General features: G+C 47.9%; 1 protein-coding gene across 4 annotated transcripts; it reads right to left on the reverse strand.

Moving 5' to 3' along the window:
* Positions 1-2,387: 2,387 nt before the first annotated feature.
* Positions 2,388-7,524, reverse strand: LOC109759358 (uncharacterized). Of its 4 annotated transcripts, none has more exons than XM_040394545.3 (4): positions 7,157-7,524; positions 6,897-7,054; positions 3,579-5,171; positions 2,388-2,951 (listed from the first exon to the last, which is right to left on the reverse strand). In XM_040394545.3, the coding sequence occupies exons 3-4, from the start codon at positions 4,957-4,959 to the stop codon at positions 2,626-2,628; spliced, it is 1,707 nt and encodes a 568-aa protein (XP_040250479.1). In that variant the 5' UTR covers positions 4,960-5,171; positions 6,897-7,054; positions 7,157-7,524; the 3' UTR covers positions 2,388-2,625. The 4 variants fall into 4 exon arrangements, with proteins under 4 accessions (XP_040250479.1, XP_045086810.1, XP_073361124.1 ...); XM_045230875.2 differs by having other exon boundaries at positions 6,897-7,087; XM_073505023.1 differs by lacking the exon at positions 6,897-7,054.
* Positions 7,525-12,168: the final 4,644 nt, after the last annotated feature.

Raw genomic sequence — 12,168 nt, forward strand, 5'->3', positions numbered from 1 at the left:
CCCGTGTGCACCCATGCACATTTGGCAGCATCCTAAAATGGTCCTACTACATGCACGTATAACAATCTAGAGCATGCAACACAAACCCTAGCTTGAACATGTATGTAGCAACATGAACAACAACATGAGCATGATCCTAGCTTGAACATGAACATGCCATTTGCATGAACACAGATCCTAGCAAGACCCTAGCATGATCACAGATCCTAGCAAAGCACACTAGCATTGGGGATTCTAGCATGAACACACATCCTAGCATGAACACACATCCTAGGAAAGCACTAGCAGAAGAACATTATCCTAGAACACACACTGTAGCAAACAAGAACAGGTCGGTCGGATTCGATTCGATTGGGATCGCATCGAATCGGATCTACTCGAATCCTATCTAATCCTATCGAATCCACTAAGTACTAGCACGTGCCTAAGAAAGAAACCCCTAATCTACATCTACGAGCAAGCATTGAGGATTTTTTGACTCACCGGAGCTTGCGCAGTCGCAGCGAACCGAGGCCGGGGTGAAAACCCCGGCGGGAAGGAGAGAGGTGGCGGAGCAGAGGAGGAGCTGGCCCTGGCGACGGCCGGCGGCATCGGCCCCGTGCTCATGCGGAGGTCGAGGAGGACGGCGCGCCGTCGGGAGAAAACCATTGGACGGGGTTCAAGAAAACCCCCTGCCCAATAGGGTCCCAAGAAGCGGCGGCTCCGTGGACGGCGCCGAGCCCAGGACCACGAGGTCCGGAATCGGCGGCGGAGCGGGAACGGCCGGCACCGCATTGGCCAGCCCTCGTGGTGGCCGGCAGCAGATGGGGGACGGTGCTCGCAGCGCCGACGCCAGGTCCCTGCACGAGTTCTGGAGCCCGACCACCTAGCGCTCTTGGATCCTGGCCATGCGCTCGTCGACGGGGCCAGAGGACGGCGCGGCGGTGGGCGAGGCGGAGCCATCGGAGAAGATGAGAGGGAGGGGCGTTGAGGCAGAGAGGAGCGGTGGGAACAGTGCGCGCGGGGCGGTGACAAGAGAGTGAGGGGAGTTATGAGACATCCCCTCCTTCTCCCGCGCTGCCCGAGGCGTGCAGCCTCCTCGCACGCGTGGCCACGCCGGGCCAGGCTCGCGAAAAACTTTCCGCTAGGCCAGGCTGAGGCATGCTTTAAGATTTATGCGGGCCACGAATCGCATGCAGCCCAGCCAACAAACAGGCCACGCACATCCTGTGCGGGCCTGGTTGGGCTGCATGCGGGCAACCAAACGCGCCTAAGAGTGGTTGCCTCAACCAGCCTCGTAGCTGTCCGTCACGCTGGGCCTTCTGGTGCGAAAAGACATTTATGATTCGTAAATGATAAATAAAAATAGGCAGTTAGACCGTTTATTGAAATGACAACAGCTGAAGGTCAACGTTTTCTGAGACCTTTTCATATTTCCAGAGCAATTTATCCGAAACTAAGTTACAGAATTCAGACAGAGCATGTCTGGAAGTGTCGTATTCCATTTTTCTCTTATTCGGAGCATACAATGTACACTGATTTATCTACTAGTACCTCCGTTCCTAAATATTTATAAGTCTTTTTAGATATTTCACTATGGACTATATATAAAATAAAATGAATGAATCTATGCTCTAAAATATATCTATATACATTCGTATATAACTCATATCATTTAGGAACGGAGGAAGTATATCGAACTTGCAGAAATACGAATGTAGCGACACCAGCTTGCCGACATACATTTTTCTCTCTCTTTCTTTGTGTTTTGACAGCTTGGCCGCCCTTTGTTGCTACTGTCTGCTGGAAGCTTGCTTCTAAGTTCTAAGCGAGAGGGGACAGGTTTGGTGCAGCTATGTGTTCCATATTGAAAATTGTGATTGGTTTGCTAATTAGTACTTCCTCCGTTTTAAAATAAGTGTCTTAAACTTAGTATAAATTTGTATTAAAGTTAGTATAAAGTTGAGACACTTATTTTAAAACGGAGAAAGTAGGAGATTACAAGAACTCCTTACCGTCATGATTGTTGTACCTTTTCGCAAAAACACAAAAACAAAGAAGAAGATGATGATTGTTGTACCCAGTGAACATGAAAAAACAAGCATGAAAGCGCTAGCAAAGCCACAATACCCTGAAGAAAAGGCTAATCCACGACATGCTGTTTGAAGATAAAATTACTCCCTTCATTCCTAAATATTTGTCTTTCTAGAGATTTTAACAAGTGACTACATACGAAGCAAAATGAGTAAATATACACTTTAAAATATGTCTATATACATCTGTATGTGATAGTTCATTTAAAATCTCTAAAAAGGCGAATATTTAGGAACGGAGGGAGTAATTCACAGTAGAATATACTACCGTTTATGTCATACACACACTAATAATAACTTGGTAATTCAGCAGGGTTTCAACAACATAACAAACTTGGTAATCCAGCAGGAGTTTAAGGAATTCAACAGGGTTTCAACAACATAACAAAATTGGAAATTCAGCAGGGTCTCAACAGCATAACAGACCACGACAGTACCAAGGGAGTGCTACTAGTGAGCATCCGACAGATTACTGCTGCACACCATTACAGCAGCATACACACACATACACATAACAGAACGGAGGAGAGGCGAAAGCATCAAGTGAAGGCCGTCACTCAGTCAGTGGCGACCCAGCGGCCTGTTTCTGCGGCCTGATCCAGTCCTGCAGCACCATGGTCACCCTGTCGTGCTGCCTCACGGAGGAGCCGTGCAGGAGAGGGGCGGCGCGGGCGAGGACGCGGTTGTAGTGGACGTACTCCTTCTGCCGGAACCTCTCCTGTTCGGGCGGCGTCATCTCGTCCCACTGGGCGTGCAGCTTCTCCGACAGGCTCCAGTCGATGTTGTACCTGGTTGCGCCGAAGCACGTCTGGCTCAGGACACGCCTCGCCAGGGTCTGCAGGTCGGGCACGCGAGCCCCGTGCGTCGACCACCATTCAACTGCAAATGTCGAGTGAAGCGCGGTAAGAAGGTGCGTAATTCATGTAGTATGATATGAATGGATGAATGAAATGGTGATCATCTCAGTGGGTGTAAATGTTTGGGTTTGAAAGTTGAAGTGAAAATGGAGGAAGAGAAGGCTCCTGTACAGTTTAAGCAGACCATATACCCCAGTTTGCAACTTGCAACTAACTAAGCAGCTATGTTGACAAGCTTAGGCTGATGCAGAGAACTTGATTATTCTACACGTTCATCTGTAAACCTTTTAACTTCTCTACTACTCCCTCTGTCCCATAATGCAAAAACGTCTTACATATGGAACGGCGGGAGTATTTATTTAAACAACCATGTCGACAAGTTAGGCTAATGCAGAGGAGTTGAACTTTGAATAGAAGTGCACTTATGACATGATATATTTGTGCCATGTTCACATGCTAACTAAATATGTTGGCGCACTGTATGTTACGGTGCACAAATGCACATACCAGATTTTGTGGAGGACCTCAGACACTATTCCAGCTTACTCTAAAGATTGGAAAAAATCAAGTACATATGACACATAAAGGCACTACCGTCAGTGGCTTGTTAGGGAGTGGTCATTTTGCAATAGGTTAGGGTGTAGCTTACCTTGTGGTAATTCCATGATTTGCTGCATTGCTGGATCTGTGTCGAAATAGCCCAACTTCTTTTCATACACTTCCAATTGTGCAGACGCTTTTCTGGCATTGTAATGAGCCTTGTCCAGTTGGATTGTGCATGCCGCGATGCCGCTGCTGATCTCAGCATCAGGCTGGAATCCAGCTGTGTAAAACAACCTTGGGTTTAGCATCTGACCAGCAGCATGGAGGGGACTATGCAAGTAACCATCCCATATCCTGTCAATCATACACCAATAGAAGTCACTTTCATATCCGACACTGAGAGATATCTCTTCTTTTGCTCTGTCCATGGCTTCATACAAGATACCCATCGCACAGATATCAGATTCCAGTTTATACAACACACTGACAAGTGGTTTTGTAACCTTCACGACTTCAGCAGCAGCATGCCAAAATTCATCGTCTGTCTTTACTATGCTCTGGATATGCTCAAACAAATCAAGACAAGCCCAACCAGAGGGAACCCACTTAGGCGAGCTGAACATCTGCACCAGACCTACTCTTGCAGAAACTAACCTCTCTAATGTGATGAACACTGCCACAAATCTCAGATAAGAACTGCTCAAAATCTCCACCTGAACATATCTTCCTTTCAGTTTCATTGGCAGTGCATGGCCATATAAAAACCTTGTAATTTCCCTTGCCTTCATTAGGACTTCACTGACATGCTCGAGCGCTGCTATTTTCTCAAGCAGAAGGTTGATGCAATGGTCAGCACATAGCACGAAGAAAAAACTGTCATATTTATTTAGCACATACTGCCGTGCCATCTGCATATGGGGTGACACGTCATTCATGACAATCTGAACAATGTTATGGGCACCGACATCATCAACCACGCGAGAAAGCATTGACTCTAGCTCATCCAAGTCCTCAGTGATTTCAGAGACGTCAATGGATGTGAGGAACTGCGTACCTTTGCTGCAGTGCACCAGGACACTTACGAAGCTTTTGTCACACTTGCTCTTCCAACTATCAACAATTACAGTGCAGCCACTTGTTTGCCACTCTTGCTTGAGTTCCTTTGCGCGGTTCTCAGTTTCTCTTAGTTGCTCCTGCAGAACAGCTTCGTACGTAGGCTCAGGTGCAGGTTTGGAGAAGAACTTGCCTATTGATTTTGCTGACGGAGAATCGAAGTAATCACTTGCCTCAACCTTGGGTTTCAGTTGACAAGAATTATATGTGATTTCCTTGGGCTGCCTCAAATACGGTAGAAAATGAAGAAAGCAGCGGTTATTGGATACAGTTGGTTGTAGCTGTGGTTGCTGGACTTGAGCAGATGGAAGGGCTGGGCTTGTGTGAGGAACCTCATCATGTTCATGCTTCCGTGTCTTCATTTTTCTGAGCATCCAAGCTTTCTCTTCTTGCGATCCACAAGTGAACTCCTTAAGCTTGTGCTGGCATTGCCCCTGATGTCTGCTAAATGGTGCTCTAGGCGGTTGTAACTCAAAACCACCTTAACGCAGTAATTGCAGCTCACTCTGCAACCTTCCTCATCAATGGTTTTGCCATGCCTTTCTTTTCCACGGCTACTTGTCTGAGGATATTGTACAGAAAAAACCTGAAGGAAAGCAATGAGAGATACTTCAGTAATGCAAAAATTAAAATGTCAAATTCCCAAAACATGAGTGCAACATTTCACCAATGATTAGATTTCATCTGCTTCCTCTTAATGACAGCACATGATGTATGCTAGTGATGAATTTACCACATGTCAACAGAGAAGACTGTGATCCAACTAAACACTGTACCTTAGAAGTTTATAAACACAGTATTACTGGATGAAACAGTTTGTTCTGTATTTTTTTTCCCAATAAAGAACAGTTTGTCTGTATAACTCTTCAAGAAGAACACATAAAGACTGCACGATGATCTTACAAAGCCAGTAACATACCCCCTCTGACACCCTCCTCTCCCCCGCCGCTTGATCTCCCTCCTCCGGCCAACTCCTCCACAACAAAGAGCAGATCCGGAACCCTCTCGCCACCCATCCCGAAGTCCAGCGGCGCCGTCACCAGGGTCGGAGCCGCCGTCGACCTCCACGCCTGACTTCATCCCAGCTCGCTCGCTCCCGTACGGCCCCCTCGGCCGCACCGGGGCGCCCCAGCCGGCCGCCCTCGGCCTACCCTGCCTCGCCCCTCCCCCTCGCCGCCGCTGGAGGGTGCCGTCTGGGCAAAGTCTGGGCGGCACGGGCGGCAGCGGGGCCTCAACTGTCTTTGGCGGCGCTGGTTCTCGGGGCTCCGACGGGGGCCTCGTGATCCCGTGCGGTGCTAGGCGTGCTGCCCGACGGGGGTCTGTGCAGCGCTCGGGCGACGGCTCCGGCCGCGAGGGGCGCGGTGGTGCGCGGATCGGGGTGTGTGCACCGCTCAGCGGCTGTGCTGATTGCGCCCGGTTTCCTTTAGTACTGTATATCTGTTTTTCGCTCGGTGTTTCCTAATTAATCAAGAAACTTATCTTTTTAATGAATGCAGAAATCCCGTCATTCGGAAAAACAATACCCCTCTGAAACAAATGGCGTGCAGTGACTTTTTTCCTGATACTAAAATTAAAAAAAGTTCATAGTTTTAGCAATTCCTTCAAATCGGCTCAAACCCCTTTCAAAATCTAACATTACGCTGCCCAATTCACAAAAACAGACAAAACCTAAAATGGAGAAAAGGGAATTCTTCGGGCATGCTCCAATGCACACCCTCTGTGTAGAAGAAAGCCGCAAATGACTTTGACTGTTTGCCATTTCTGGACATTGACGAGACGACGGGTTTTAGTTGAGGAAAGGACATTCACTGATGGGTGGGTGAACAAATTTTGTTGGAGAACAACATTTCATTCTTTTTACCATGATATGCTTTTAATAGTTAGATCAGCAATTATTTCTGAAATCGCGGTCACCAGAAAAGGCAACAGAAACTTCGGTGGATTATTGGGGCAAACCTTGATGAACCAAGCATGGTTCGAAAGAGAATCCTACGGGGGTGGATGTGTACTAGAGAGACATTGGAAAACAAACAAAGATAGGCTGGAAAAAATGTAAAACCCAAGTGAGATGGGTGTTGTGTTGGATACATATTCCCTTGATTGGTTACTTCGGAGAACTTCATCGGCATAAACACAAAATTCCAAAGAACACCTTGGGATAATCCTAGTTCTTAATGCTGCATTTGAACAATGAGATTTCAAAAAAAGCCTGAGAAATATGCATTTAGTTCTAATATACTCCCTAGAAAAACAGAAATGGTATCAATAAAAAACCTTTTATGCTCCTAGTGAATAAATTGCTTTTACTTACCTTTGACTTTAGATCTCGTCTTCTTCGTTCCAAGTGGGGCAATGGTTGTGGTGCGCTGGAAAAGGGTGAATGGTGCGGCGCGTCTGGGCCTTGCTATAATCCTAGTTGAATATCTTAACGCACTTACTGCACTTGAACAATGAGATTTCCATGGAAGCCTGGGAAATATGCATTTAGTTCTAATATGCTCCCTAGAAAATACAAAAGATGGTATGAATAGAATCCTTTATGCTCCTAGAGAATAAATTATTTTTTCTTACCTTTGACTTTGGATCTCGCCGTCTTCGTCCAAGATGTAAAAAGAGGATGGCCTGGGCAGCGACTGTGGTGCGTCGGGAAAGGGCGGATGGTGCAGTGCGTCAGTGCCTTAGAATACCACAATCTCACCTAAGAGGAAACACATAGATGATGGATTTACGAGGCCAAACATATCTAGAGAGTGGAAGTGGCGGCGGTGGATGGAGGAGAAGATAGTTAGATCTGGACAATGTTCATGGTTGCCGGTGGAGGAGAAGATAGTTAGGTCTAAGGAGTGGTGGCGGCGGCGACGGATGGAGGAGAATATGGTTAGATCTAGACAATATTGATGGTTGCAGGTGGAGGAGAAGATAGGTGGGTCTAGATAATGTTGATGGTTGTGTCGTGTGGGAGGGGATGGCTTTATAGTCGCGCGGTTTGGGACTAGGGGTGCGACCACGATCCGCGTGATGTGGGGTGCGGGCCGTCAGATTGGAGATGGGTGGCGGAGAATGGGGTAAAGGAGGTGGCGCGGATAGGTGACATGGCGGGGTAGGCGTGTTTCTTTTCTAAGGGTGAGGTAGGGTGCGGGGATGCGAGGAAGGCGCGTGCGTCTCGGGTAGGTGGATGCCAGTTGGGACCGGGCGTTTTTTGGACGGATTGCTTTTGGGCACGGCGTTGCTCGCTATCGCAAGTTTTGGATGGATATCTGGTCGATGGGCCCATGAGGTGTGTGGTCGTGACGAGACTAGTGCGAAGGCGTAAACTCAGATTATTGCTAGGACAATTTGGAAAGCGTATTTCTATGTTTTCCACGGTCAATTGATACGAGGGGTGCTTCTTTCAGGTATTGTATAACACGCCTCAACAAAAAAAAGTACTCCCTTTGTTCAACTATTATCTAGTTGTAGCTCAGCAGCGGCTGTCACGCCACATAACACCTCGACTTGCCCCCCAGGGTCTCGGGGAGTTAGCGACATAGCCGCCGACGTTTGATGGCAATGACGCCCCTCCTCTCCTTGTTGTGTTGTGTTTCGTGGTCACTACCACACTCTAGCTTTTTCTTTCTGATCAACGTGGCGCTCAGTGGTGGCAGAGAGGAGGGAGGAGGTGGCAAGAGCGAGGAAGGAACTGGGGTTTTGGGGCAAGATGGAAATGACTTTGTCTGTTTGCCATTTCCGGAGATAGACGAGACTAGGGGCTTTAATAGTTGGAGGGACATCTACAGGTAGGTGGGTGGGTGGAACAATTTTCTTTGGGAGAAATAGCCTTTCTATCGGCATTCTGGGAACAAGGGTACCCAGACTTGCCTGCCTGCGGCCCATGGTGTGGCTCCATCGACGGCCTGGTACGGCCCATCCACAACACCTTCAAGACAAGACCCTCGCAAGGGGCCAAGCCTCGCGAGGCGGGCAACATCAAGACCTCCGGGGGGAGCGGCCTGAAGGAAATATGCCCTTGAGGCAATAATAAAGTTGTTATTTTATATTTCCTTATATCATGATAAATATTTATTATTCATGCTGGAATTGTATTAACCGGAAACTTGATAGATGTGTGGATACATAAACAAAACACCGTGTCCCTAGTAAGCCTCTACTAGACTAACTTGTTAATCAAAGATGGTTAAGTTTCCTAACCATAGATATATGTTGACATTTGATGAATGGGATCACATCATTAGGAGAATGATGTGATGGACAAGACCCATCCGTTAGCTTAGCATAATGATCGTTCAGTTTTATTGCTATAGCTTTCTTCATGTCATATACATATATTCCTTTGACTATGAGATTATGCAACTCCCGGATACCGGAGGAATGCCTTGTGTGCTATCAAACGTTACAACGTAACTGTATGATTATAAAGATGCTCTACAGGTATCTTTGAAGGTGTTTGTTGGGTTGGCATAGATCGAGATTAGGATTTGTCACTCCGAGTACCGGAGAGGTATCTCTGGGCCCTCTCGGTAATGCACATTGATACATCTCCAACGTATCTATAATTTGTTATTGTTCCATGCTATATTATATTCTGTTTTGGATGTTTAATGAGCTTTATTATACACTTTTATATTATTTTTGGGACTAACCTATTAACCGGAGGCCCAACCCAAATTGCTGTTTTTTGCCTATTTCAGTGTTTCGCAGAAAAAGAATATCAAACGGAGTCCAAACGGAATGAAACCTTCGGGAACGTGATTTTCGGAACAAACGTGATCCAGAGGACTTGGAGTCCACATAAAGAAATCAACGAGGAGAGAACGAGGCAGGGGGCACGCCTACCCCCCCAGGCGTGCCCTCCACCCTCGTGGGGCCCACATTGCTCCACCGACGTACTTCGTCCTCCTATATATACCTACGTACCCCCAAACCATCAGGGGCATCCACGAAAACCTAATTCCACTGCCGCAACCTTCTGTACCCGTGAGATCCCATCTTGGGGCCTTTTTCGGCGCTCCGCAGTAGGGGGCATTGATCACGGAGGGCTTCTACATTGTGACGCCCGGATATTTAAGCGACAGTAATTCCCTGTTAGTCATGCCGTGTCACCTTAGTTACTGTTGCTAATCTCGCGTTAGTTCAAAACCAATTCAAATTCAAAATCAAGTCAAACATTTAAAGTTTTCAAAAGTCAAAACTAAATGTTGTAAAGGTGTTAAATAAATCATGGGTAATAATGGTGGAGAAACCTAAATTTAATAAAATGTTTAAGTGTTCAAATAATTAAAATAGAGGTTTAAATATTAAAATAAATGCCTTTTGAATTTTATAAAATATTAAACTATTTTAATTTGGGTTGTGAATTAATGTGGCAATAGTATATTTTAAAGTATTAATTTAAGTGCTAGTGATAATTTTTATAAAACTAAAATAAAAGAAAACTAAAAGTAAAACGGTAAAAGAAAAATAAATAAAAAGAAAAGAAACAAAACAGAAAAATAACTAACAAAAAAAAAAGAAAAGAACCCTCAGGCTCCGGCCCAGCAGGCCTGCAGCCCAACCGGGCCACCAGGCCGGCCACTCCCCATATCCCCCTCTCACCCGAAACCCTAACCCCCCCACGCACACCACTCCCCCACTCGCGCCCCCACTCTCCCCCTCCCTCCCCCGATCCAGATCGGATCGGGCTCGACGCCGCCGCCTCGCCCTCGTCCGTCGCCGCCCGGAGCACGACCTCGCCGGCGCCTCCTCCGCGCCGGACTGCCTCCATGTCGCCGTCGTCCCCATCAACCACCCCGACCACCGCTGCCCCGAACCCTACTAACCCGCCGTGAGCCGCGCCCCTCCTCTCTCTCCCTCGCCCCGTGCTCGTCCCCTCGCCTCGCTCTGCCGCTCCACTCGCCGCGGCCACCCGCACGCACGACCGTCCCTCCTCCCTGCGCTCACCTCGCCCCCTGCACCGCCCCACGCTCCGCCGCGCCGCACCCGCCCCTCCATCCTGTGCTCGCCCGCGACCGCCGTCGCCTCTGCCACTTTGCCCCGCGGCCACTTCCTCCGCCCCGCCTCCGCCCGCCGTGGCCCTCGTGCCCCGTTGCGGCAACCCCCGCCATGGCCACGGCCCCGCCCTGCCCCGGGCAGGCTACGGGCGCCCGTCGCCCACGCCCACGCCCGCGCCGCACACGCGCGCCGCGCCCGCGCCCGCCTGTGGCCCCTGGGCCACTGCCAGGTGGGGCCCCGCGCCCCTGAGCCACTGCCCCTGGGCCCGAACCCCCTATGGGCCACAGACAGGTGGGCCCCGCGCCTAGAACGTAATTAAAAAAAAAGGAAAAAGGGGAATTAAAAAGAATAATAATATATAAATAAATAAAGAAAGAAAATAAAAATAAAATAAAATAAAAATAATTAATTAATTAATTAGTTAATTAACCCTGTTTAGATTAATCTAATTTAATTAATTAGTTAACCCTAATTACCCTAATCAGTCTATGACATGTGGGACCCACATGTCAGATGACTGCTGACGTCAGCATGATGTCATGCTGATGTCATCGCAACACTGTTTCGGATAATGTATATATTAAATAATTAAATAAATTCCAGAAATTAATAAATTCTTTTAAAATCAATATAAAATAAACCGTTGCTCAGATGAAAATACTTTGTACATGAAAGTTGCTCAGAACGACGAGACGAATCCGGATACGCAGCCCATTTGTCCACCACACATCCCTAGCATAGCAAACAGGCAACTTTCCCCCTCCGGTTCGTCTGTCCGAAAATGCGGAACACCGGGGATACTTTCCCGGATGTTTCCCCCCTTCGCCGGTATCACTTACCACTACGTTAGGTCACCCCTAGCACCGCATATTGCCGTGTCTTGCTTTGTGTTACATTTGATTGCTCTGTTATTTATTGTGTTCCCCCTCCGTCACTTCTTTTCGGTAGACTCTGAGACCGGTGCCGATGTCCGTGAGTTCGACTACACCGAAGATGACCCCTCCTTCTTGCCAGAACAACCAGGCAAGCCCCCCCCCTTGATCACCAGATATCGCCTATTCTTCTCTATACTGCTTGCATTAGAGTAGTGTAGCATGTTACTGCTTTCCGTTAATCCTATCCTGATGCATAGCCTGTCATTGTTGCTACAGTTGTTACCCTTACCTGCTGTCCTACTGCTTAGTATAGGATGCTAGTGTTCCATCAGTGGCCCTACACTATTGTCCGTCTGGCATGCTATACTACTGGGCCGTGATCACTTCGGGAGGTGATCACGGGTATATGCTATATACTTTATATATATGACACATGTGGTGACTAAAGTCGGGTCGGCTCGTTGAGTACCCGCAGGTGATTCTGATGAGGGGGCTGAAAGGACTGGTGGCTCCATCCCGGTAGAGGTGGGCCTGGGTTCCTGACGGCCCCCGACTGTTACTTTATGGCGGAGCGACAGGGCAGGTTGAGACCACTAGGAGAGAGGTGGGCCTGGCCCTGGTCGGCGTTCGAGATCTTGGTATTTGATCTGAGTCTGGCCATTTGGTCTATACAGACTAACCAACTAAGCGGGAACAGTTATGGGCACTCGACGTCGTGGT

The sequence above is a fragment of the Aegilops tauschii genome, chromosome 7 (genome assembly GCF_002575655.3).
Source record: "Aegilops tauschii subsp. strangulata cultivar AL8/78 chromosome 7, Aet v6.0, whole genome shotgun sequence".
Taxonomy (NCBI): domain Eukaryota; kingdom Viridiplantae; phylum Streptophyta; class Magnoliopsida; order Poales; family Poaceae; genus Aegilops; species Aegilops tauschii.

Coding starts and splice junctions, on each gene's coding strand:
- LOC109759358 (XM_073505023.1), bottom strand. CDS start 4,959: ATGCTCAGAAAAATGAAGACACGGAAGCATGAACATGATGAGGTTCCT. Junction 2,952..3,578: donor AATCATGGAATTACCACAAG/GTAAGCTACACC, acceptor CGACATTTGCAG/TTGAATGGTGGTCGACGCAC.